Below are 24,383 nucleotides of genomic sequence, written 5' to 3'. Positions count from 1 at the left end.
TATTCATGCATCCGCATCACAGACAGGGTTTTTATTCCGCTTGAAGTGCTATAATGTCAGATTATTGTGTAATTTATATAAATTAAGGCGATGATATGGCTTTATCCAAGTCTTCTAATGAAGGAAACTTATGTTCAAAATCATCTACTGATGGTGTATTATTTTGATTGTTTTCTTCCGGTCGGAAGGCCGCTTTTGCGTTTGAGGCTGATCTGAATCTTGCTGGTTTCGGCGGAGGTGCAGGTTTACTCTTTTTGGGAGGCTCTTGCGAGGATACTGTTGAAACGGAAGTATTGTCAATCTTTTCTTTATGCAAGTCGTTACTTGAGTGGTTCATTACAGGTGAAATGGTCGACGTTTTGATCGATTGATGGTTATTTCTGCTGGCATTTTTGATAGCCATAAATCTTTCTTCAATACTTGCAGAGACACTTCGACTAAGACGAGCTGAATTACTGCTATTATCAGTAGTCTCTGGCACATACTCTTTCTCTGGTCTGGATTCTTGCATCTCTACTCTATCATTTATGGGTTTAGCTGCTGATTGTTCCTCCTTTTTATTTATTGCGTGCTCTGGCTGTTTATGTTGGTTTTTAGATTCTGTTGTTGTTGTAGTTGTTATTGGTGTACTCGGCTGGGTGAGTAAGATACGGGTAGCCATTTGAGGTTTCGGTTCCTCAATGATAGGTGCACTTTGTGCTCGTGACGGTGACGGTGATCTCATAGTATCGCTTACTTCTGATGATGCTTTATCAGTGTTAATTGACGTAGTTGCTTTAGTAGCAATATTTGATGATTTAGCTGTGGTGGAGTAAATTGGTGATGTCGGAGTAAAACTATTTTGGAATGAATTTGTTGGTGCTGATGATGGCGCTGGTGAAGAGATACCGGATGATAGATTGGCGTTTTTGCTGACATGATTTGGATCAAACGGATCAAATATAGCCGCATTTTTTGAGGTGGTATTAGGACTAACAGTATTACTATTACTAATAGCAGGACTATTAGTAGTATCATTGTTTAATGCACTTCTTTCAGGCTTAACAGGTCGTCCTCTGCGCATAGGTGTTATATGTGGTATTTCTTGCGCGGGTGGCGGGATCTTTTCAAAAATAACATTATCAGAGGAAGTGTTAGTGTTTGCTGATGGTGAGTTGTATTGCGATTGCTGTGGTTGATTTGATTGAGCTTGGCCATAATTTGGTGTAATAATAGGTTCGACGTAAAACTGTAAAGGTTCGTAAGCACATTATTACTTGAAACGTACATAACTCTTACTGATTATAAACCTACTTACATCTCTAACAGGACATTCAACGCCCCTTAATTGGCAGACTGCTTTCAGTACTTGATAGATGTTCGGTCTGCGATTCTGGTCTTCTTGCAGCATGGATATGATCAATTGTCGCAATCCATCCGAGAACAATGGCATAGTAGGTATAGAATACCGAGCATTTAGTATGGCTAATTGTCCTTCCTCCTCGAATGGTGTTGTATAATAACATAATTTATATAGTAGCACTCCCATGGCCCAAATGTCAGCTTTCTCATTGATAGGCTTCTTTTGGTAAACATCAATCATTTCTGGAGCACGATATTGTAAAGTTGTGTGGCGCTGTATATCATCTTCGATCTTTTGCATATCTTTTAAAGTAACTGGTATATAATTTCCCTTGGAAAGAGCAGCTGAACCAAAATCACATAGTTTATAATGATCTAGACTCAAAATAAGAATATTTTCAACTTTTAAATCCCTGTGTAATACTGGTGGGTTACAATAATGCATATACGCAAGTGCCTGTCGTTTATAATGAAGTGTTTGGTAAGATTTAAATTAGAGAGCGTGTCACTTTTAACTTTGATAGATACACATACTTCTGCAACATCATTGAATATTTTCAAAATCTCTGGTTCGGTTAATCGTTGCTGCAATCTTCTATTCATCAAGTCTATTACACCGCCGCCAGGACAATACTCCATTAAAATAAGTGCTTCAAAACCGCCCACAGGTAACGCGTCAATCCTTGACTCGTAATATCTCACAATATTTTTATGATCACCTAGTCTCCTCTAAACAAGAAAGAGAAGGAAAGTTGATCACTTTTGTAAAATACCTTACAGATATCGCTTGCTACAAAAGATATTTTTGAATCTTACCATGAAAGCAATCTCCTTTTCTACCATTTTTAACCTTTCACCATCTGGCACTGCTACTCTCTTTAAGACCACATAACCTGTTTTGCCCTCTATACGAGCAAGGTACACGTGCGCGAAACCACCTGCAAAGTACGGTGGTAAAAAGGTGAATTACATGAGAAAGATAATCATGCTAAACTGATGAGATCTCACCTTCGGCTATAAAATTATGTACAATAACATGATATTTCCCCACTTGAAGTCTCGTTCCTGGCGGCATGGCGCCAGGTGGTAATGGAGGAGCATTAGCAGTGTCGATGCCAACAGGTACTGGAGGTAATATTTGGCCTACACCTTGTTGTTCGGGTATACGACTTTGTTGCTGATGCCTTGGTGCTTGTTGCATTTATAACTAAGTGATTGTAAGCAGATGAATATGCAAAAAGCAAAAAGTGTGGAAAGACCAGCAGGCAGCGAAAATGATGGGTTTCTCAAAATGGGAAGTCAAACAATACAGTTGAAAAGGGAAAAATTGTGAAACATACAATTCAGGTATTGCAAAAATCAACAAAGGATGAAGGAAGACGACACGACTTCTTTGCTATTATAATCAACAATTATCTCTTTTAGATTAGCAGAGTAATAGTATTGTATTGAACAGTTCAACTTTGGCTTTCCTTGAACGTTGTTACAACAAAACAGTCATGATCATCCGGTTGAGACTGATAATCGCAACTTGAACTTTAAGAGCTATTGGAAATGATCATTATTCGATGCGCCTATTAACCAAAAAGCATTACTTCATATCGTAGCACGATGATTTAAAGGGTTAATTCTGTTGAAACTAAAAAAGGCTATGATATCGATCCATTATAAGTTGGGAGCCATGGAAGGCGAAACACAAGCAGACTGACTTTCAATGCTATTATCGAATGTGTGCTTGTGTAAATGCTCTGCTGGAAAAATAAAATTGTATAAAAGCCGAGTTGTAAATACTGGAAGTTTTATCACTTTTTTTACATGTGCTGCCAGTTGTTATTGTGTTGCTGTGTTTTTGTTTATTTTAAAAGCAATCCAAATTTCACTCTTCATTGTTGACCTCTTACTTCAGTACTGAACCGTAACGTTACAAAAAGATAGTTTAACAAGAGCGAACGAAAGTGAAATGCTTTCGCTCGGGAAAGACGGTAGTATAATAAACTCAATGACGGATACTATAATGAATTACTCTGAATTTAGCGATCACCCTATACCACACATTACACAAGTATTGTATAGGATACTCAAAAGTAAATTTCAGAATACATCTTAATTGATTCATTGCTCTTTTATGTTAAACTAGGATACCAACTGGGATTGCGGTTTAGCATGCGTTACCATGACCTTGAAAGGTTTAGGCTTTAATGTTACCTTGGAAGAAATCGCACGGCAATGTGCAGTCAATAGTGTTTGGACAATCGATTTAGCATTCTTACTACGGAACTATGTGCATGACTTCACCTATTATACAAGCTATTTAGGCAGTAGAAAAGAATACCAAGATCAAAAATTTTATCAGGAAGATTTCGACGAAGACGAAAAGCGAGTGAATCGACTATTTGCTATTGCCAAAAGCTCTTCTATTCATGTCGTACGGATGTAAGATAGCAAATTTGAAAGATCAGTAGTAGCATATGAATGTGATTTAAGTTTAGCTTAAATATGTATATATTTTTATTGATATGGTTTACAGGATGCTGCCTTTGGATGATTTCAAACGATTTCTATATTGTAAAAAGTTTGGTATAATCACGTTGGTGAATGCAAGGTTATTAAATTGTCAATTATGCAAGGTGAGGATAGGAAATAGGTTTCAGATACTGCTATGTCTTTTCATATACTAATATTCTGCATATATGCCTCCCTTTTCTTTTTAGATGCACAGAGGTTGCCTGGGAAGTGTCTGCGGACAGTTTGAAATGCTTTTGGGGAAAATAAAGGGTGATGACTACTTGGGTATATAGGCAAAAGGAATTCAAGTGCATTGAGTTATTTGAAAGTACATCATATCTCATGGATCCCGTACATACATTAGGGCATTTTATCGTTTTAATAGGATATGATCCGACAGAGAATTTATTTATATACCGTGATCCTGCTACGAATGATGATTTCTGTACAATTGAAGCTGAAGATTTTGACGCAGCGAGAAGGTCTGACGGTACTGATCATGATTGGTAGGAGAGAAAAACATAAGTTTCATGTAAAACATAGGAAATGTTTGTGAAGGATTCTGACAAATTTACATTCTTTGATTAGTATCGTTGTCAAATTGTCATAAAAAGCTTACAATTGTAGTATAAAGTACTCTTTTATATCCTCACTTTGAATCATTACTCTTGGCTTGCAGTAATACTATGTTTTATTTCTATTACAGAGTCTTTTGTGGACTTTGGTCTCGCAATGAATTACCTGTTTAATAGCGCACTGATCTTTTTTTGTTCCTAGTCAGCCAAGTTACTTTGTTTCTGTATCAACTCTACATGATCATTTCAGTGAATAAAAATTGCGTATTTGCTCTTTTAAAAATATAAATTTAACTTAGGCGGCACTTTTTAAACACCGTTTTTTGGTTCAAATTTAGACAAACCTCGAATTTTTAGACATAATAAAGATGTATATTGGGACTGTGTTGGTCATCCTGTCAGATTACCATTACAATCGAAAAAAGGTGAGCTACAATGCTGAAGAACGGGTCTTTCAGCAACACTTTTCGCGCGTTTTTGTTGTCAAAGTTTTGTTATATTGTAGAGATTCTTTTTAAATGGGTAAAAGATGTCTTCTTTTTCGTATTTTGCATTTTTTGGAATTTTCAGCCCTTTTCATGTACAAAAATTTTATTATACAAAAAGGTATGTCTTATCAAGAAAAACATAAGAATTTGGTTAATAAAAATCCATTTGGTCACTCACACACATTTGAAGCATTAAACACAATCCGTGGCTGTAGTATCCTTATTTGCAAAACTTGCCAGATACTATGGAACTGCGATGTCAACGCAGCAAAAAAAAATTGATGCCTATCAGCATTTTGATTTGGAAAGACAAGGAATGTCCGATGGAGTTCAACCGAAAGACAACATCTTAATCCTTTTCTTATTGTATTATCGCCAGAAGGAAACTAGCTCGCTTTTGCAGTTAAGCGTTTTCTTTTTGTGTAGTTCGTTCAAACTCCAAAGAGTATCTGTTTCGTTCCGTCCAGTTATGTTGCATCTTTGTCAAAACCCGAAGTTAAAAATTATAAGCGAAGCAATTGTGTTACAAACCGGATAACAACGCAGTTGACACACCCATCAACTGACTTTCAAATTATAGCCTCGATGGTAAATCAAACTTTTGAAGTCGAACAACGAAAAATAAAAAAATTACAGCATTTTGGTAAAATTTTGAAACATTTTTAACCGATTTTGAGAAAAATTATTAAAAATTATCTTGTACTGTTTGTTTTTTGGAATAATTAAAGTACTGTTAGACCACAGGTGTGCGTCAGTCTCCAGTCAATTTGGGTCATTGATGCCTTTTGAGCGCATTATTGACATGCAGTGTTGACTTCACATTGCTGCAGAATTCCCACTGGAAATCCCGTTCAAATTGCTTTAAAAACCACTTAGAAGCTGGTCCTTCGCAATAATTGTAGGTGGTATTATAGCTGAAATGATTTGTCATTGTTAATGAGAAGAAGCGTGAAAAAATAAAGTAAAGCTTCGTCATGAGGAATAATAAACATTGATTTTGGATTGTCTGATAACAAGTGACTCTTGTATTTACACGCGTTATCGTACTTGCATATATAGTATACGATTTATTCCACACTTTAATAAGATATTGTGATTTATTATGCCCATATAGGGTAACAGAAGCCCATCTACTTAAGACTGCTAATAGATGTCTCATGTGAAGATGTCATGCCACGGATAGCTATTCAACTGCCAATAGATATTACACATCTAAACCATTGACGAATGCTTTCCATCTTGATACATTAAAAGGTAAAAGAGACTCATTGATGGAGTAGACGTAATCAATCAATTGAAAGTTTCTTTAATCATTAAAATATCACACACATCACTGGATACTTTTTTCTTGTTGTAAATGTGCTTTGATTATCTCGAAAATTTTAGAAAATCTTAAAGTTATTTGTAAATGTCCCAAAATCTCTTAGAAATAAATGTCAGATCATACACATGTATAAAAAAAGAACAAAAAAAAAAAAAAAGAACAACTTTAAAACTTTTCAGAATCCCCCAATTTATTTAGGTTTTTTTTTTTTATTTTTGGTTCCTCTTCTTATTCTACAACTAGACCAAGTACAACAGCAGCTCACAAATATGACCGCCCCGAACTATAACAACTATCCCGAAAACGTTGGTATTTTGGCTATGGAAATGTATTTTCCTAAGAGAGTAAGTACAGTTTTTTTAGAGGTAACAGTTGATGTAGATTAGGGCCTCTATATTAAAAGGAGATGCTGTAATAGTGTGTCATTCAATCAGAGATGGAAACCTTTGATGGCGTCAGCGCTGGTAAATACACTATTGGTCTTGGTCAAGAGAAAATGGCTTTCATTGATGACCGTGAAGATATTCAATCCATTTGTTTGACTGGTAAGTTGACGTGATGTTTAAAAGAGCTTAGGGTAACAGAAATTCAATTTTTTTGTTAACGTTCCTGTTTATTTCTTAATTACATATTTATAGCTGTACAAAATTTGATGGAAAAGTACAACATTTCTTATACAGACATTGGTCGTCTCGAGATTGGTACTGAAACTATTATTGATAAATCAAAGTCTGTCAAGACATGTTTGATGACTTTGTTTGCCGAACACGGAAACACTGAGATTGAAGGTATCGATACTACCAATGCCTGTTATGGTGGTTTTGCTGCTTTCTCCAATGCCATCAATTGGATTGAATCTTCCTCTTGGGATGGACGTTACGCTATTGTTGTAGCCGGTGATCTTGCTCTCTATGCTTCCGGTGCTGCTCGCCCTACTTCTGGTGCTGGTTGCGTTGCCATGTTACTTGGTAAGGACGCACCTATTGTTGTTGAACGCGGTCTCCGTGCCACACACATGGAACATGCTTATGATTTCTATAAACCCGATATGCATTCTGAATACCCTGTTGTTGATGGTAAATTCTCTAACGTTTGTTACCTCCGTGCTTTCGATACTTGTTACCGCCGTTATATGGCCCGCTTGGCTAAGCTCGAAAGCAAGGAAAAGCCTAGTATGGATGATATCGATTACGTTGTTTGTCACTCTCCTTATGCCAAGTTAGTCAACAAATCCTTCGCTCGTGCAGTAAGTGGAACCCAGTTTTACTTGTTTATGTGGGAATTAGTTGAAAAAGGGGGAGGGGAGAGAGCTTTAGTACATGGAACGAGAATACAAAGATAGTACTTCTTTAAGGGGTTTGTGTCGTACATTCATTGTTTAATGCTGATCTAATGCGAATTCAATTTCTTTGTTTTCATGTAGAGTTACAATGACTTCCTTCTCGATAGCGAAAATGAAAAATATGCTTCGATCAAGCCTTTCCAAGAGATGTCATATGCCGATTCTCTCGAAAGCAAGGATTTAGAAAAGGCTTTGATGGCCTTAACCAAAGCTGGTTATGCTGAAAAGGTTGGCCCGGCTGCTTTCGTCCCCAAGCAAATTGGTAACATGTATACTGCTGCCGTCTGGGCTGGTTTAGCATCACTTGTTTCTGAAGTTGAGTCGGAAACCCTTCAAAACAAGCGTATCATGTTGTATTCTTATGGTTCCGGTTTAGCCGCTTCTATGATTTCTTTCCGTGTTCGCGGTTCTACTGACAACGTGAAGAAGACTTTGAACCTTCGTGAACGTCTTGAAAACCGTACCTTCTCCAAACCTGAAGAATTTGCCGCTGCTATGAAGATGCGTGAAAGCACCCATAATGCTTGCAACTTCAACCCCTCTGGTAGTCTTGATAACATTGCTACTGGTGCTTACTATATCGAAAAGATTGATGATAAGTGGAGACGTTTCTACAAGCGTAAGGATCAACTTTAATATATCCAGTTCTACTAGATTTGTGATGCACAACTTCTACTTAGAGCGTCCCATCTAGAGGTTTATATTGGTGTTTTCATCATACTTTTTTATTTTGTTTTGTTACAATATACGTTTATAATTCTATTCTCAAGCGAAACACTTATATCACTATTGATTTGTTCCTATTCAACTTTAATAACATTCTTATTTCTCGCATTCAGTAAATGTGTCATTGTGAGGGAATCTCCTATGTGTTCAATTGTTGTTTGACAGTTGTATAGTGTATGGTTAATCTATATAGTTTACCGTACTTTTAAAAGTTCAATTATTGTGTATATTTTTGAGGGTTAGGCGCTTGGGTGACTTTGGCATCTTCTGTGGACGTTGGTCATTAACCATATACTTGGCAGAGTTCAAATATCCCTTTATCTTTCACAAACGTAAACAGTTAGATTCCGCAGCTATCTGGGTGTTATTTTCTTCTTTCTCAAAAGATACATGCTCACCGTTCTGAATGCCAATAGCAATTTTTGTACTGATTTAGTATGTTCTGAAGTAATATACTTCAAATGTTCTTCTTTTCTTCCATACAAAAAAGCATAAATTATTCCAATAGGTATCCACTAGCGTTTTCAAACTCGAGCAATTTCGTGCGGCTTGGGCAATTTACTAAGCATAAAAGTTGGCACAATAAGCACTTAAACCACTCATGAACCTCTTCCTTTCACAATTTAATTTTTTAGCTCAACAACTTTCTTTTAAAGCATTCAAATGTATGATGGGTCGAGATTTTCACCTCGCAAGTTGATATTATAAATCTATGAGACTTACAACCCTTGTATATTGTGTGTTTTCCATAATTGTTCCCGAAACGAGAACTATTCTTTGTTGAACTGAAACGTTTAGAAAAACTAAATTATATTGATCTGTTCTAAGCTCGTTCTGAACCGCCTCGTGGGTACCAAGGGACTATATTATTATACGAAACACTCATCCAATCGTCGTTCTTCATTTATTTAAACCATTATAAATCCAGTATTGACGAGACGATTGCTGCAATATAGTTCTTCAATCCTATGTACAGTTCTTGAGTCAAATGTGACAAACCCAAGGGACACTTTTTTTGATGTACAAAGCAAATTATGTCAGCGTTGCACTGTTCGGCTATATTCCTAACGTCCATATTATTGCCTGTCTAAGAATGTGCTGCAGTCAAGGCGCAGTACCACAAGCGGTCAATTAGATCCTCTAAGATATGGTTCGTAATTATATAGGTTGATAAGTTGCATTGAATATATTTTTTATTCATACTATATCATTCAATGCAACAAATTCAACTCTGATATTTTTTTTATCTTCTTTTTTTGGATGCTTGAGCGCGCCTGTACTACAGATGGCATTGGTCTGAATAATCGACTTAATGGACCTGTTCATCCAGTCTGAATACTATTCCAGCTGGTAAAATAACATGCTCATCGAAAGCCGCTCGTAGGCTTTAGAGCGTTACTATTTGTAACAAATCTCATCGATAGAATTGAAACATGCTTAACAAGCGTCGTTAAGACACTATGTAATGTAAAATTCTATAAGGAAAGTACCGAAGCGAACCAGCATTACCTCTTAGAAGCAAGTTAGCTTTTGTAGAATGGAATTATTCTGTTTGTCTTCAACAGCGCTGAACGGTTTTTTACGCACTTTGGATCGCGTCTTAGTTTGGCAATCATCTGCCGCAATGAACGGGCCATCTCGAGTAATACCAAGGAAGTATTTGTATACATAACTACACATTTCCTTTTTCGTGCTTTTTTCCAACTTTTTTTGGTTTTTTTTTGGTATTTCAGTAGCATGCTGTAACTTTTTGCAAGTATATTTTGCTCCATCATGGACATAGTTTCATGGTTAAAGTTTTTGTTTCAAGGCACAACTAAAAAAAAGAGTCGGCTCTAGAATAAGCAGTAAGATACTACATCTATTCGCAAGTATTAGATGTGGAGTATCCTGCACTGAGAAAGAACAATCGAAAGCCAGCCTAACTAGCCAAGTCGCTGCTTTCAAAGATCGGTATCCTCTTAAGAGTAACTGTGTTTGATGCAGAAATGTGGATTGAACCATAAGCATCTTTGACTCAGGATCGTCCAAATGATGTAAAGTTACTCCTCGATAACAAATGTTGATGTATAGTTGATGTAGCTTGACTGGAATAGGAACCGAGGGTATTCTTAAAAATTGTTACTGCAAAGAATAGATGATTTTTCGACTTGTGCAGCTCATTATCACCTTCATCTCTGTACGTATAGTCTGCTATTTCAAGATACCTGCTTCTGATACCATTGGTGTCAATCAACTCCAAGGATGCAGATGACACCAGCCCTTCGTCCTGCCTCTCTATAGATCAATCACCATTGTTTCCTATTCACTATGGTCAAATTCATAAAAGCTTCTTCCTACTTGGGCATCATTCATCCACTTTTCTCGTCTCAAAAATCTGTTGGGTTACAACCCTTCAACGGCGAGCTTGTTTTTCATTCGTTTCTCTTGCATACATGCTTAAAGTAGCGTTACTATTATACAAATTGGTGCGTGCACTTTTGTCTTAAGTGCTTTCAGAAAAAAAAAAAGAGAAACCATAAAAGAGAATAGAAAAGCAACACATTTTTGTTGGCGTTTTGAAAGGTCCTTTCTAAGCTTACACAGGGGCGACCACGAAAACTTTATTAGAAAGGTCTAACAGTAGGATGTGCTTTTTTGTAATTGATTGCACCACCACGCCCCTTTTTTTAAATGATCCTCCTTGTTGCACATTGATGCATTAAGGACGATTCCTTTTTATGTGCAAAAAACCAGAAAAAGTTGGTATTAAACCTTCCTTACAATAATACAATTAGTTTTGTCTCTTTCATCGATGAAAGTTGTATTCAAAAGAAGCAACAATAGCTATCTCAAATACCATATGATTCAATAGGTTTCCATTCCAAAGGATATTTTTTTATTATAGGCTACTTCTGTCACCACAACCGGTCGCAGATCTTTTTTGTCTGCATTAAAAAAATTTAAAAGGTGAAAAAAAAACTCCGTACTGTTGCACGGCTGAACGGTTGTTTTTTGCTGAGAAATCACAGATATTCCTATGCACACACGCACAGAGCGAGACACAGACATACAGACTTTGCCATTTCTTTTCTTTCCTTTATTATCTCTTTTAACTTAGTTACTCAGAATCATCGCACCACATTTGCTTATTAACGCAATACTAACTTTTGTTGAAAGGCTATTTAAAGTTCTGCAGTTTTTCTCGTCATCATCATCAAGACCTGATAAGAGGACAAGCGATGCCAACAAAGACTGACATTCGACATGAAGGTCTCAATGTGAAATCGTTTTTATTCCAAAGAGTTCAAGAAACACTGACATTCTTATACAAGTATGTCCAATGGATTATATTATGGAAACCAAGAATACCTACTGTCACTAGTACTGCTACTATTGCGATACGAGCCAAAGCATCACCGCCCGCATCTTTTGAAACGACCAAAGCCAGGAATTTAAACAGTTCACCCCATACCAATGCTTTACAATACTACAAAGGAAAGACAATAGTGCTCGATTTAGACGAAACACTTGTCCATTCTGTTCGATTGGGAACTATGTCATCCGATACGATGAGGAGTGCGACGAGTGCTTCTATCAAAAAGAAGGTCATCGAAGTGCTGAATGATAAACAAAGTGTCCTTTATGAAGTTTATAAACGACCTCATGTCGATTTTTTCTTATCCACTGTAAGACGTCGTTATCTTTCTACTGCTCACTTGTTTGTTTGTTTGTGCTGTCAAGAGTAACCCATGGTTCCATATTTGTGTTATGATACCCTAGGTCAGTCAATGGTACAGAGTTGTGATCTTCACGGCTTCCATGGCAGAATATGCCGATCCTGTCATTGATTGGCTGGATCAAGATCAGCATTATATCTCTCAGAGATATTTTAGACAGGTAACAGCAACAAGACATTCATCAGATATGTAAATAATCACATATGCATTGGAGTTGACGAAAAGACCTGCATGCATGCATGCATGTCATGTATTATTCGTATAGTCGTGTTTATTGAAAGATGGAAACTTTTTGAAGAATATTTCCTTGGCTGAACCGGATTCGTCAAAAGTATGCTTAGTGGATAACAGCATAGCTGCTTTCGAGTTATGCCAAGGTAGATCGCCAATGAATAGACATCTCAGGCCTATACAAAGGAAAGATGCAGGGCCACTCACCATACTTTTTTGTTTACATAAAATCATAGAAAATGCAATTCCTTTACCTACGTGGATATCCAATCCAGAAGACGAATGCTTGTTGGATTTATTACCCTTATTAGATGCTCTACGGTTTACAGCCGATGTACGGAGTATTTTGAGCTTACGGAATGCTTCTTCATTTATGAATATCTGAGCTCTGCTCTCATTCACCCACTTTATTTATTCAAAATTGATTAATATCTACATTATCGTAGAATGACTGACTGATCTATCTATCACAAAGCGTTCATGCTAACTAATGTGATGCATAGCGTAGAAGTGCTCTTTTCTTTGATTTTATCCCCAATATTCTTTTTTTTTTTTACGTTGTACATAGTTAACTTATTTATTGATAAAACATTTGTGTTTATGAGGTTGATTTCTTTCTTACTGTTAATAGTTGACTCTTATTTGTGTTAATGAATGATCTCTCATAGGCTACCCCCCCATGATGTCCCTGTCAGGAAGTACGTGCCTTTATTGAAGTTCCGTTATTGTGTTCGGTTACGCAAATTCACTTTGAAACTAGGGTCCAACAACACTGATGCTTCGGAGAAATTGAACAATACAGAAGGTTACATCATGATAGAACGAGATAACAGGCACATTTTTAGTTTCTTTACTTTTTTAAGAATGTAAGAAATAGAAAGAAAGTAAAAATAAAGATAGTATAATAATAAAAAAGATATAACTCTAAACGATTATCAAAGAAAAGTACAATAGGTGGGCGGTGGCGAGATAGGATGCGAAAGAGAAATTACGTAAAGACACATTAGAGATTTTGAAATAAATAGAAGGAACACTGTATAATTTTCTATAAAAAAAACCACCTATTCCTATTCCTTTTGTTTAACATGATGTTTGGGTTGTGTTTAATGTCAAACGAAGGAAGAGTCTTTTAGCAAGCATCCTACAGAGTTCAAATGATGAAAAGAAAGAGTTCAGTTGAGCACGATCATAATCACCAGCCAAACATGTGTCAACAGTTTCTTAAGAGTTTACCTTTAAATAAGCGACGACATCAGCACGGTCCTTAGGCTTCTTGAAACCAGCGAAAGCCATCTTTGTACCAGGGATATACTTCTTGGGGTTTTCAAGGTACTGGAGGACGAAAAAGAAAGAATTGAATTAGCCACTCTGTCTGACTATCCGCCTTATGACTACGACAATTCTGTTCAGTGCAACCAGAGATTGGAGATAAAAATACTTACATCAAAGAGAGTTTGCTCATCCCAAACGACACCCTTTTCTTGGTTAGCGGTAGTATAAGAGTAATTGGGAGCTTTACCAGATTGACGGCCAAAGATACCGTGAAGGTTAGGACCAACCTTGTGAGCACCGCCCTATTATATATAAAGGTTAGTGACTCTTCTATTCTGAATCTATGATTATCACTTCAATATCCCTCCTCATTACCTCTTCAACAGTGTGACAACTGGCGCAACGGGTTTTGAAGAGCTTAGCACCAGCAGCAGCGTTACCAGAACCAGGAGTAGACATAATTTATGATACTGTAAGAATGGAGTGGGGAAATAAAAGTTGAAAAGAAAACAAATAAAAGAAAGGAATTAAAAAAAAAAGAAAGCCCGAGAACTTCGTTTTTATATATAGTCGCTGGTTAATTTTTGGTTTTTCTTGACAAGCCCCCCCCCTTTCGTTTTTCTATTGTTCTTCTCCACGTTTCATTGAGAACAATAAGTGCTGTGCTGGGGGCGGAGAGAGAATTCAAATACAGCCCGTTCATCCCGAGTTTTTCTTGTCTGAATTTCAGAAAACAGTTCCGTGAAACACCAGCAATTGACCAGGTAAACGGGGAGAACGTACTTCCATCAGTCCCGTTGGCACGTCATTTGAAATTTGGTAATAAAAACTTCTTTCGTTCCTTACGTGTTTAATAGAGTATTTTACGCTGGATGATGTAATTTATGAAAAAAAAAAACCGAGCCTTTCCTCTTTTACTTTGGTTTCCATTGTTCAAAAGGCAGCATTTGCTGACTTTAAAATACTGTATGGTCGAAGCCTTACGAACAGTTGCGTCTTAACGCGATATGCCCAACTATGGTAAAATGCCCTTTCGTTATTAACAGTGCCTATCACAGCCAAGTTGGCTATGGATAATAGTTTTTTGCATAGTGGCATCCGAAAAGCCCAATCCTCAACTTGGCCAAAGGAGCGCCAAAGGAAGATTTGAATTTGTAATACCTTTTTTTGTTGTTTTGACGGGCATATGCTCAATACTTTGATACACTAAGACCACGTAACATGTCCGAGTTGAAGTATTCAATTGTCGAGCTTTCAGGTTGACGAATGCATTAACGCAGGAGCAGGATAACAGCCGTCGTCCAATCAAAACAGCGATTTTCAAGGGCAAAAAATTTGGATCTATGGATGAAGTCCAAATTAGGCAAATTTATGAATCCTAAAGATGAATAAAGAAAATTGTGTGCATTCAACCATAGTGTAGGGAGACATCACATAAAGCACTTGCAACAAACAAGGAGTATGACATGCAAGTTGTGTGTGGAGTATCATGAGCAGAAGATGACTTTTTGGTTAAAAAATGGGTGCTAATTTTCCATTTGTCACGTCATTGATTTTATCTCACTTGATGCGTGTGCTTTTTTTTTTCCTCTCTCTTTTATCGCTTCTCCACACTTTCTTCTTTTTTTTTCGCATATAATCTCTCTATACCTTTTCAGACTTATACATACATAAATAACTGTAAATTATGCAAATTACAAAAAGGACCTCACCATCAAAGCAACAGCCACAAAGTGCCATCTCCAGTCTTGTTAAAAAGGAAGATCTGGTACGCTTAATGTTACAGTCGCTCATAGATCTTGGATACAAGTAAAGCAAATAAGAAGAAAGAAAATGCTGTATGCTATCCTCTCCTCTTGCTAATGCCAAATTCGAAACAAACCATTTTTCTTGACTTTATAATAGTGAAGCAGCAGAGTGCTTACAAAGGGAGTCGGGCTTTACACTGGAATCAGACCTTATCGTCCGTCTACGGACGTACATACTCGGAGGACAATGGCAATTAGCAGAAGACCTTCTACCCAATATACCCTTCACCAACGTCGAAAATCTATCTACAGTTCAATTCTTGATTCGACAACAAAAATTTTTGGAGCTCTTAGAGGAAGGAGAAGCAATGCAAGCACTTCATGTATTAAGGACAGAAATAACGCCTTTAGGTGAAAACACACAAAGGCTACATTTATTGACAAGTTTGGTCTTATGCTCTTCAATTGAAGACGTCATGGAACAAGCATCATGGGACGGAACCAAAAGGCCCAATAGTACTTCAAGACAACAACTGTTGAATGATATCCAGCATTATGTTGATCCTACTGCAATGATACCAAAACAAAGATTGTTCCAATTGATCCATCAAGCTGTGGAATATCAAAAAAGATCTTGTTTATATCACAACCCTACAGATGATTGTGATATTTCGCTATTTTCAGACCATTTGTGTGACAAGTAAGGAAGATAATAAATCAAATAGTTGCAGTTCAGCATGAAGCCAGTGTACTGATATCCGTCTCTCGTTATAGAGCTCTATTTCCTACGAAAACCATCAAAATACTCACCGGTCACACCGACGAAATATGGCATGTTGCTTACTCACATGATGGGAAGCACCTCGCTTCAGTTTCGAAAGATAAAACATGTATCATCTGGGATATGGACACCTTTGAGAAAGTACAATCCTTTGTAAATGAAGAGAGTGGATCGTATTGCAGTTGGTCGCCAGATGACACGAAACTTCTGATATGCGGCATCGATTTTGCCATACGTCTGTGGGATCCTTTCCTTGGGATTTTATTGCAGACATTCGCCTTCCACAAAGACCAAGTAACCAGCTGCGCATGGCTGCCCGATAGCGAACATTTTATTTCTGGCGCCTGTGAAAAAATATTATGCTTATGGCATTGTCAACAATCTCATGTACAGCCCGTCACGCAATGGCCTGTACAACGTACAACCGATATGAAAATAACAGCAGATGGGTCCCGTCTTGTCACGATTGGCATGGATAAATGTATTAATGTCTATGATCTGGAGGATTTACAGCTCACTGAAATAGCAAGATTAGAAGAGGAAGGTACTATCACCTCTTTAACATTAACAAAGAACGGTCGATATGCCCTCGTCAACGTACAGGAATTACAAGAGCTGCATTTATGGGATTTGGAAACAAGACAAATTGTACATAAATATGCGGGACAAAAGCAGTTGACCTTTATCATTCGATCTACTTTGGGCGGACGAAACGATTCGTTTGTTATCAGTGGAAGTGAAGATAATCGCGTCTACATTTGGAGCCGTGAACATGAAACGCTTTTAGAGGAACTAGAGGGACATGAAAATACAGTAAATTGCATTAGTTGGCGTCCTATTGAACCCATACAATTTGTTTCTGCTAGTGACGATCAAACAATCAGAGTGTGAGTTTCGTTTGATTTTTTATCATATCCACGTCTTTCTAACTGGATATTTTTCTCTTTTTTGGATGATTCTATAGATGGGGTTCTCCGCAGCACACAATAGCGTCTTCTCAATAAAGAAAGAACCATCCATACAGATAACACGATGATAACTTGAACTATGCGATATGCATCCATGTAATGAATGGAGTATCAAAAACATAGAAAAATGTGTTCCCGCTAAAGCTAAACTTCTTTCTGGGTTAAGAAATATGCTGGGTTGACTTGCTTTTTTTTTTCCTTTTTTTTTTTTTTTGCTTGGTTGTATACTCATTTTTAACAAGAAAAAACTATTTGAGTTTTATTTCTTTTGATAACTCTCGTCTTTCGACATTTGTATCGATCTACTAGCAGCACTTCTATATAACGTATAATCTACATCATGTCGTCCAAAGTTCAGAAAATTATGGTTCAACCCATTGTACGTCTGCACAAAGCTAAGAACAGATTTAAAAACAGCTTTGGGATAGTTCAATCCACTCACCCTTCGCTCCTTTTCATCTAGAATCTGATCTTCAGATACCTTCAAAACGTAATTTGGTTAACAGTTTTTGACCAACAAATAACTTTTCTGGTTTTTTTTTAATATTGGACGTTGTCTCATCCATAATTCTAATTTTTCCTCGACAGAAATCCAGAGTTCAAATTTGGTTATTTGACAAGACAGATTTAAGAATTGAAGGTCAAATTATTGTAAGATCCCTAACCCTTTTTCAGCCTGGAAGATCTCAATTGAGCTTATAAGAAAGGACCTGACGCGTTGTTATGATTCATTTAGGGTTTCGATGAATTCATGAACTTGGTTCTTGACGACAGCGAAGAAGTCGATGTTAAAAATAACACCAGAGTCAAAGTTGGTAAGTAGTATCAAATAACACTCTTTTCGTCCCTTCCTTTTTCTCCAAAGTGCTAATGAACTGGCTTATGACGAATACTTTGCTTTCATTTCGCTGAATACAGGCCGACTTTTATTGAAAGGAGACAATATCACTCTGATACAAGGTGTGGAAAACTAGATATAGCACTGATCACAAACCAAACAAACAAACAAAACGAAAAAAAAGAAACGAAAGCCCTTTCGTGCTTCTTTCGTCCATGACCCATAAATTAGCACAATTCGTATATACTATTTTTTTGAACTTGGCAGCAAGTTAGCAGAAAGTTAATTTATATATACACACAAAGAACTTGCCGAATTAAACTGTGAAAAAAATGTGAATGAATAGTATGAACGAGCACGATGACGCGAACGTGTTTGATATGAAAAGCTCGAAATGAGAGAGATTATAACTACTCAAGACAGCTTATCATGCTTTCGTATATGGTTGTATCATTGCTGAGATAGCACAAAGGTAGGCTTGTACTTCAAAGCTGGTTTTTCCTTTGTGCATCTTTTTTCCCAGTCGTGATTTCGGTCCATCTTTTTGGAAGCTATTTATCATCTATTTAGGCTTGTAACTATTCTAATGTTATGAACAAAGTCATAATCTATCTGCTTCAATTTTCTTTACTTTATGTGTTTGTTCGACTCAAACAATATACTGGCATGATAATAGCTCATATCAGTAAACACAAAGTTGTAGAGTCTAAAGTTTTTTGAGAACATCTCTAAGATTATCTACGATGGCTCACGTTTAAATGCCTATTGAAACCGCTGTCTTCGATGTACAAACTGCATTCTTATGCAACTGCTTAAACGCGCTCGATCAGTTGCTGGCGTACATACCGATTAATTACTTACCTTATGGTGCATCCAGATCTACCAATTCCATATTTATTCAAACACAACCAGGCAACAACGGGCGCATTCAAATAGCTGTACTTCGACCATCTAAACATTGGACATCCATCCCTTGGCCAATATTTGTCAAAACATGGACAATAAAGCAACATTTTCTGATACTTCCAATCGTTTGAAAGGTAAACCGGAATTTGACCAACCTAAAGTCAAACAGCATTGAAGGGCATCAGGAGTAACTATCGTGTAAGTCACCAACTTTGCGTCATTTACGCCTCTTCGCTTTTACCTTATCCTCCAAGCCTGAATATAATTTAACCAGCGACTTTTAACTAAAAGTTATTTCCGAACTGTAGTGTAGCATCATTATTGAAACAAAGTAACTCAAATTTACTCTTTCGAAGCTCTTAAAGGGATAGATACAGTTTTAAAGCAGATTAAGCAAGCTTCATCCGATCTAGTTCTCTTTATTTGGATCACATGTGAAGATTGCAAATGCACTTTTTTAAGGCTTTTCTTTTTTTGGAACTGTGGGTCCCCCATACTGTACCTTTTTTGTTTTTTGGGCTGAGTATAGATAGACCCCGCTGATGATTCCTGGACAGGTCTTCTATTTCTTTTTTTTTTTTGTGGGACCAAACAGAGTGCTTTTCTTTCTCTTTCTTTATCTCAAATCAAACAATGTCTGTTATTGAACAAAAAGTCGAACAAAAAGTTGACCTTGTCGTTTCCAAACCCAAGAATGATACCGTTTCATCCATAAAATCCTTTCTTTCTGGTGGTTTTGGTGGTATGGCGGCTGTCTTGGTTGGGTAAGGGATCATCAAATGTTCCAACACGCAATAGACACAATGAACAGTTTAACTGAAATGAATCTGCTTAATTTTGAATACACATCTATAGCCAGCCTTTCGATCTTGTTAAAGTCCGTCTTCAAACCAGTGAAGGAGTATACAAGAGTACAGCTGATTGTTTCAAACAAATCATAAAAAATGATGGTATTCTTGGTTTGTATCGTGGTATGGCTGCTCCTTTGGCCAGTATCACACCTATCTTTGCTGTCAGTTTCTTTGTAAGTATTTTATAGCCATTTGACGGACATACGCACCACAAAGATATAGAAAAGGAGGAGAAAGTTCAAATAAATAGGATAACACAACTCTCTAACCTTCTACGTTCGTTCATATCTATCTATATATAGTCTTATGATCTTGGCAAAAAGATGTGCTATGCCGCTAGAACAGATACAGATCCCTCAAAACCCCTTTCTTTAGCCGAAATCACGTTGGCTGGTGCATTTTCAGCTGTACCCACTACTTTGTTCATGGCACCCTCAGAACGTGTCAAAGTGTTGATGCAAATTCAAGGACAAGGAGGAGAGCCTAAATATAAGGGTCCTTTGGACGTAGTACGTCAGTTATATAAAGAGGGTGGTGTTCGCTCTATCTTCAGAGGCACAGGTGCTACTTTGTTGCGTGATTCTCCCGGTTCTGCCGCTTATTTCATTGCTTATGAATTGATCAAGAAGAAGCTTACACCTGCTGGTGCTCGTCCTGAAGACTTGAGTTTCGGCGCTGTGTTATTCGCTGGTGGTAAGTAGTAGACCAGAGTAAAAGAATAGAATGTAAGCGTGACGTCGTAGTCTGACTCATTTGCCTTATTCCGTAGGTATGGCTGGTGTTGCTATGTGGACAATCGCCATCCCTCCTGATGTTTTAAAGTCAAGATTACAATCTGCTCCGGCTGGTACTTATACCGGTTTGGTGGATTGTCTCAAAAAGACTGTTAAGGCAGATGGTCCTTCCGCACTTTTCAAAGGTCTCGGCCCTGCTATGTTAAGAGCCTTCCCTGCCAATGCTGCTACATTCTTGGGTGTCGAATATTCTATGAAGGCTATGAACATGCTCTTCTAAATATTACCTATACCCTACTACCTTATTTTTCTAAATTTCTTTATTCTCGTATTTATTTCATCTTGTTATGTTGTTGTATAGTAACTTGTTATAGAATTTGAAGCTGCAATTGAGTCTGGGATTGCTTTTGGAAATTTTTAATAATAATTGTTAACATAATACCATTTAGTCTATATTGTACTGCATTTTTATATCGAATAAAAATCCAGGACCCCGCATTTCCTACCGATATGCTGCTCCAATGATGATGCACGTTAATTTTGACACCGATCACAAGCGTTGTACAAATTTCCCATCAAGTCTTAAAATTGCGGGTTGGTCATCAAAAATTATGTGGCATTTGGGCAAAATGATAACTTAATTTTACCCAGTCAGTTTGGTTTTTTTTTTTTGGATTTCCATTGCCCTCCACCACTGACTGAGTGGCTATTGTGGGGTTTTGATTTTTTGCTCAGACTACAAATTTGCAGTTCTCAATCCTTTTATCCTTTTTTTATCTTTACTCTTTTCTTTCTGGTATCTGTATCATCATATTCTAAAGATGTCGCTTCTACGAAATGTTTCAAAGATTTCACCACGTTTCTCGATGGCAGCAGTAAGTTCATCGACAGAAAAATAGTGAGCAAGGAGGCATGAGTGGCGAAATAAAAAACCTGGTATCTTTCGGCCTACTCACAAAATAACTTTTATTGCTACAGAGATCTACTCTTCAGCAACGTGCTATGTCTGCTGTAGCTGCTGCTGCTAAGCATCAGCCCAAAACACCTATCGACCCTACAGCAGCCGGCCCTATGCTCCGTTATCAAAAAAACTTGCCCAAGCTTCCCGTTCCTGCTCTCAGCGCCACTTTGCAAAAATACCTCAAATCAGTCCGTCCTTTGTTGAATGACGAAGACTTTAAGCGAACGGAAGAAGCTGTGAAAGATTTTGAAGCTCCTGGTGGTTTGGGACAAAAGTTACAGGAGCGTTTACTCGCACGTGCACAAGACCCCTCTGTCGTCAACTGGATGGAAGATTGGTGGTTAGACCAAGCCTATATGGGTTACCGTGATCCTGTTGTCATCTATGTCAGTTACTTCTTCTTGTATAAGGATGATAAATTACGTAAACTGCCTGCTCAGCGTGCTGCTGCTATCGCTACAGCGGCCCTTGCCTTTAAAAAGGAAGTCGTAAAGTAAGTGTGAGCAAGATTGAACGCATAAAAATGTATGGAGAGAGACACAGAGGAGCAAGAACTCATCCTTCCTATTGTAGTAAAACACTATCTGTTGAAATGGCTAAAGGCGAACCTATGTGTATGGATTCCTATAAATACATGTTTAATAATTGTCGTATGCCTAAGAAGCCCTCAGATTACGAAGCCATTTTCGATCCTGTCAACAATAACCATATCGTCGTTCTTCGCAAAAACAAATTTTATGTTGTCGACACTATTCACGACGGTCAGCAATTGTCTACTGCTGAACTTCAACATCAATTCGAGCAAATTATCAATGATGCTGGATCATTAAAGGGCTTGGCCATCGGTGCCTTAACCTCAGATAACCGTGATAACTGGACAGAGGTATGTTACATATCATTTCAATTAGAAAGGAGGGTGTAAAAAGTTGATATGTTGGAGTTGCTGAAACGAGCCATTTTTAATACAAAATAATCATTCATTATATATAGTACCGCGAACGCTTGGTGGCTGCTAGTCCCGAAAATGCCAAGGCTTTAGAAAAGATAGAGTCGTCAGATTTCATTATTTGTCTTGACGATTCCACTCCTGTCACTCGTGATGAAGGATCTCGTGCTTGCTGGCATGGTGACGGCCGCAACCGTTTCTTTGATAAACCTCTGCAATTTATCGTTTTTGAAAATGGTAAAGCAGGCTTCATGGGCGAGGTAAGAATACATTTTTTTTTATTGACATGATCAAAACCACTGCTGTTTTTTCACATAAAATGAACGGCTGACTGATACACTTGTTTGCTGATATATGTGCACAGCATTCATGCATGGATGGTACAGCTACCTGTCGTTTGAACGAATATGTCTGTGATGGGTAAGAATCAGATATAGCAGGATGGAAATAAGTAGTATATCAAGTTATTGGTTACTAATAGAACTATTCCCATTTATCAATGATAACTTTTTCCCTATCCCGTATCCCCACAACAGATTGAATAGAAACAAGATCGAACACGGCTCCACTCAAATTCGATCCAGCCTCCCTCAACCCCAAGCTCTCAACTTCCAAGTGAACGACACTGTCCTGAAAGATATCCAAACAGCCGAATCCAACTTTGATACCCTTGTCAACAAACATGATCTTACAGTCTTAGCCTACCAATCTTATGGTAAGAATCTGATCAAGAAGTTCAAGTGCTCTCCTGATGGATTCGTACAAATGGTCCTTCAACTCGCTTACTATAAAATGTTTGGCACTTCTCGTCCCACTTATGAATCTGCTCAAACCCGTAAATTCCAACGGGGTCGTACCGAAACTGCCCGTTCTGTAACGACCGAATCTGTTGCTTTCGTAAAGACTATGGAAGACCCTCATGCCTCCACAGAAAGTAAGTTGGCTGCCTTGCGCACTGCTCTAAAGGCTCAAGGCGCCTACATGGCCGATGCCGTCAACGGTCATGGTGTCGATCGTCACTTGTTTGGTTTGAAGAACACATTACAAAACGGCGAAGAAAAGCCCAAGTTATTCCAAGATCCCGCTTATGCTTACTCTTCTCATTGGTATATTTCTAGCTCGCAATTGAGCTCTGAACATTTTGACGGTTATGGTTGGGGTCAAGTAGTGAATGATGGTTTTGGTTGTGCTTATATGATCAAGAATAACGCACTTCAGTTCAATGTCGCCAGTGTTAAGGATTTGGAAGTGCACGGCACTAAATATGTCAATGGTACACATCATTTCAAGCAGTATATTGAAGAGGCTGCTAATGATATGAGAGATTTATTATCTACTGAACTTCAAGCTGAAGCCAAGTTGTAAAATAAAATAAAAAAAGAACGAAGCAGAGACATTCCCTATTGTTGATCTTACATAAGAGCCCTTATTTATTCTTTATTAACTTAGAAAGTTTTTTTTATATATTTATTCTATACAGTATATTACAATAAAATACATCGAGCACTGCTTATATGAATCGTTTGCCAAATGCTATAAAAATAATAAAATTGCACACTTGGAAGATTGTGTAAAATGATAGAAGAGTTGAAGTCTTATTTTTTTTTATATCTCCTTGGGCTCTATTCAGTTTGTAATACACAGTTCGCTTTTTCTTTTTCTTTTTTTTTTCGGTGTCACTAACGAAGGTAGTTAGCGTACTTGTACAGAGATGTAGTACGATCAGGGAAAGGAGTGAGAATTTGAGATGCGACAACGACAAAGAACTAAAAAGACATTGACCGCCACCTGGTCTATTTTTTAAATTCACGCTTGATCAAAAGAGACAGCAGCCCCGTATGATATTGGCAAGGATGATGGATTGTGTAGGAGTATATAGGCATGACGCTATGCAATATCCTTTCTTTTCCTTTTTTTTCTCTGGGATCTATCATAATAATCACACATGGTAACTTGTCTTCCTTTTATGAATGGGCATAAAATAGAATGCATGCACAAAGCATTAATTGTTATGCGATCTTAAGCTAATTATGCCGAAAATGATGAAAGACTGCACGTTTGAAAAAAGGACGGGTAAGTCGATCGTCGTTTTCATGTGCTCGGATAAAAGAAAGGAGCGAATACTAA

General features: G+C 37.5%; 9 protein-coding genes across 9 annotated transcripts; 7 read left to right on the top strand and 2 right to left on the bottom strand.

Annotated features, from left to right (window-relative positions):
• Positions 1 to 82: 82 nt before the first annotated feature.
• Positions 83 to 2,542, bottom strand: BDF20DRAFT_915474 (kinase-like domain-containing protein; the record flags this gene model as incomplete). The annotated part of the gene is made up of 5 exons (XM_053084323.1): positions 83 to 1,228; positions 1,298 to 1,798; positions 1,876 to 2,070; positions 2,158 to 2,279; positions 2,350 to 2,542. 5 exons carry the CDS (start codon positions 2,540 to 2,542, stop codon positions 83 to 85), a joined length of 2,157 nt encoding a protein of 718 aa, XP_052933465.1.
• A 339-nt stretch (positions 2,543 to 2,881) lies between these two features.
• On the top strand, positions 2,882 to 4,723 carry BDF20DRAFT_694142 (Guanylyl cyclase). Its single transcript, XM_053076054.1, has 6 exons — positions 2,882 to 3,403; positions 3,479 to 3,774; positions 3,869 to 3,968; positions 4,053 to 4,131; positions 4,211 to 4,352; positions 4,435 to 4,723. The coding sequence occupies exons 1-6, from the start codon at positions 3,302 to 3,304 to the stop codon at positions 4,454 to 4,456; spliced, it is 741 nt and encodes a 246-aa protein (XP_052933464.1). The 5' UTR covers positions 2,882 to 3,301; the 3' UTR covers positions 4,457 to 4,723.
• A 1,708-nt stretch (positions 4,724 to 6,431) lies between these two features.
• BDF20DRAFT_885888 (hydroxymethylglutaryl-CoA synthase) lies at positions 6,432 to 8,437 on the top strand. The gene is made up of 4 exons (XM_053081953.1): positions 6,432 to 6,577; positions 6,652 to 6,778; positions 6,872 to 7,479; positions 7,657 to 8,437. The coding sequence occupies exons 1-4, from the start codon at positions 6,503 to 6,505 to the stop codon at positions 8,209 to 8,211; spliced, it is 1,365 nt and encodes a 454-aa protein (XP_052933463.1). The 5' UTR covers positions 6,432 to 6,502; the 3' UTR covers positions 8,212 to 8,437.
• A 2,919-nt stretch (positions 8,438 to 11,356) lies between these two features.
• BDF20DRAFT_885885 (NLI interacting factor-like phosphatase-domain-containing protein) lies at positions 11,357 to 12,791 on the top strand. The gene is made up of 4 exons (XM_053081952.1): positions 11,357 to 11,969; positions 12,064 to 12,180; positions 12,286 to 12,397; positions 12,488 to 12,791. Exons 1-4 carry the CDS (start codon positions 11,523 to 11,525, stop codon positions 12,634 to 12,636), a joined length of 825 nt encoding a protein of 274 aa, XP_052933462.1. The 5' UTR covers positions 11,357 to 11,522; the 3' UTR covers positions 12,637 to 12,791.
• Positions 12,792 to 13,380: 589 nt separating this feature from the next.
• Positions 13,381 to 13,982, bottom strand: BDF20DRAFT_837992 (cytochrome c; the record flags this gene model as incomplete). Its single annotated transcript, XM_053079109.1, has 4 exons — positions 13,381 to 13,392; positions 13,485 to 13,583; positions 13,694 to 13,825; positions 13,899 to 13,982. The coding sequence occupies 4 exons, from the start codon at positions 13,980 to 13,982 to the stop codon at positions 13,381 to 13,383; spliced, it is 327 nt and encodes a 108-aa protein (XP_052933461.1).
• A 1,128-nt stretch (positions 13,983 to 15,110) lies between these two features.
• BDF20DRAFT_693839 (WD40-repeat-containing domain protein) lies at positions 15,111 to 17,208 on the top strand. Its single transcript, XM_053076050.1, has 4 exons — positions 15,111 to 15,332; positions 15,429 to 15,971; positions 16,046 to 16,939; positions 17,017 to 17,208. Exons 1-4 carry the CDS (start codon positions 15,211 to 15,213, stop codon positions 17,054 to 17,056), a joined length of 1,599 nt encoding a protein of 532 aa, XP_052933460.1. The 5' UTR covers positions 15,111 to 15,210; the 3' UTR covers positions 17,057 to 17,208.
• Positions 17,209 to 17,239: 31 nt separating this feature from the next.
• Positions 17,240 to 18,278, top strand: BDF20DRAFT_885877 (small nuclear ribonucleoprotein-like protein E). The gene is made up of 5 exons (XM_053081951.1): positions 17,240 to 17,399; positions 17,484 to 17,510; positions 17,609 to 17,671; positions 17,757 to 17,835; positions 17,939 to 18,278. Exons 1-5 carry the CDS (start codon positions 17,361 to 17,363, stop codon positions 17,992 to 17,994), a joined length of 264 nt encoding a protein of 87 aa, XP_052933459.1. The 5' UTR covers positions 17,240 to 17,360; the 3' UTR covers positions 17,995 to 18,278.
• Positions 18,279 to 19,345: 1,067 nt separating this feature from the next.
• Positions 19,346 to 21,113, top strand: BDF20DRAFT_978875 (mitochondrial carrier domain-containing protein). The gene is made up of 4 exons (XM_053085102.1): positions 19,346 to 19,528; positions 19,620 to 19,788; positions 19,918 to 20,308; positions 20,385 to 21,113. Exons 1-4 carry the CDS (start codon positions 19,398 to 19,400, stop codon positions 20,627 to 20,629), a joined length of 936 nt encoding a protein of 311 aa, XP_052933458.1. The 5' UTR covers positions 19,346 to 19,397; the 3' UTR covers positions 20,630 to 21,113.
• Positions 21,114 to 21,120: 7 nt separating this feature from the next.
• On the top strand, positions 21,121 to 24,068 carry BDF20DRAFT_693888 (acyltransferase ChoActase/COT/CPT). Its single transcript, XM_053076053.1, has 6 exons — positions 21,121 to 21,224; positions 21,328 to 21,803; positions 21,884 to 22,193; positions 22,301 to 22,516; positions 22,621 to 22,676; positions 22,793 to 24,068. The coding sequence occupies exons 1-6, from the start codon at positions 21,171 to 21,173 to the stop codon at positions 23,619 to 23,621; spliced, it is 1,941 nt and encodes a 646-aa protein (XP_052933457.1). The 5' UTR covers positions 21,121 to 21,170; the 3' UTR covers positions 23,622 to 24,068.
• Positions 24,069 to 24,383: the final 315 nt, after the last annotated feature.

The sequence above is a fragment of the Mycotypha africana genome (assembly GCF_025528875.1).
Source record: "Mycotypha africana strain NRRL 2978 chromosome Unknown BDF20scaffold_9, whole genome shotgun sequence".
Lineage (NCBI taxonomy): Eukaryota > Fungi > Mucoromycota > Mucoromycetes > Mucorales > Mycotyphaceae > Mycotypha > Mycotypha africana.
Note: the sequence above shows the minus strand (reverse complement) of the source record. Positions and strands in the feature narration are given on the sequence as shown.

Excerpts from the sequence above, each read along its gene's own strand:
- BDF20DRAFT_694142 (XM_053076054.1), top strand. The coding sequence starts at position 3,302 with ATGCTTTCGCTCGGGAAAGACGGTAGTATAATAAACTCAATGACGGAT. Across the intron at positions 3,775-3,868 it reads TCTATTCATGTCGTACGGAT|GATGCTGCCTTTGGATGATT; the intron begins GTAAGATAGCAA and ends TATGGTTTACAG. Across the intron at positions 4,132-4,210 it reads AAAGGGTGATGACTACTTGG|GGCATTTTATCGTTTTAATA; the intron begins GTATATAGGCAA and ends TACATACATTAG.
- BDF20DRAFT_885888 (XM_053081953.1), top strand. The coding sequence starts at position 6,503 with ATGACCGCCCCGAACTATAACAACTATCCCGAAAACGTTGGTATTTTG. Across the intron at positions 6,779-6,871 it reads TCAATCCATTTGTTTGACTG|CTGTACAAAATTTGATGGAA; the intron begins GTAAGTTGACGT and ends ACATATTTATAG. Across the intron at positions 7,480-7,656 it reads ACAAATCCTTCGCTCGTGCA|AGTTACAATGACTTCCTTCT; the intron begins GTAAGTGGAACC and ends GTTTTCATGTAG.
- BDF20DRAFT_885885 (XM_053081952.1), top strand. The coding sequence starts at position 11,523 with ATGCCAACAAAGACTGACATTCGACATGAAGGTCTCAATGTGAAATCG. Across the intron at positions 12,181-12,285 it reads CTCAGAGATATTTTAGACAG|TCGTGTTTATTGAAAGATGG; the intron begins GTAACAGCAACA and ends TTATTCGTATAG. Across the intron at positions 12,398-12,487 it reads TGCTTTCGAGTTATGCCAAG|AAAATGCAATTCCTTTACCT; the intron begins GTAGATCGCCAA and ends ATAAAATCATAG.
- BDF20DRAFT_693839 (XM_053076050.1), top strand. The coding sequence starts at position 15,211 with ATGCAAATTACAAAAAGGACCTCACCATCAAAGCAACAGCCACAAAGT. Across the intron at positions 15,972-16,045 it reads TCAGACCATTTGTGTGACAA|AGCTCTATTTCCTACGAAAA; the intron begins GTAAGGAAGATA and ends CTCTCGTTATAG. Across the intron at positions 16,940-17,016 it reads GACGATCAAACAATCAGAGT|ATGGGGTTCTCCGCAGCACA; the intron begins GTGAGTTTCGTT and ends ATGATTCTATAG.
- BDF20DRAFT_885877 (XM_053081951.1), top strand. The coding sequence starts at position 17,361 with ATGTCGTCCAAAGTTCAGAAAATTATGGTTCAACCCATT. Across the intron at positions 17,672-17,756 it reads GAATTGAAGGTCAAATTATT|GGTTTCGATGAATTCATGAA; the intron begins GTAAGATCCCTA and ends TGATTCATTTAG. Across the intron at positions 17,836-17,938 it reads TAACACCAGAGTCAAAGTTG|GCCGACTTTTATTGAAAGGA; the intron begins GTAAGTAGTATC and ends CGCTGAATACAG.
- BDF20DRAFT_978875 (XM_053085102.1), top strand. The coding sequence starts at position 19,398 with ATGTCTGTTATTGAACAAAAAGTCGAACAAAAAGTTGACCTTGTCGTT. Across the intron at positions 19,789-19,917 it reads TCTTTGCTGTCAGTTTCTTT|TCTTATGATCTTGGCAAAAA; the intron begins GTAAGTATTTTA and ends ATCTATATATAG. Across the intron at positions 20,309-20,384 it reads CGCTGTGTTATTCGCTGGTG|GTATGGCTGGTGTTGCTATG; the intron begins GTAAGTAGTAGA and ends CTTATTCCGTAG.
- BDF20DRAFT_693888 (XM_053076053.1), top strand. The coding sequence starts at position 21,171 with ATGTCGCTTCTACGAAATGTTTCAAAGATTTCACCACGTTTCTCGATG. Across the intron at positions 21,804-21,883 it reads TTTAAAAAGGAAGTCGTAAA|TAAAACACTATCTGTTGAAA; the intron begins GTAAGTGTGAGC and ends TTCCTATTGTAG. Across the intron at positions 22,677-22,792 it reads AACGAATATGTCTGTGATGG|ATTGAATAGAAACAAGATCG; the intron begins GTAAGAATCAGA and ends TCCCCACAACAG.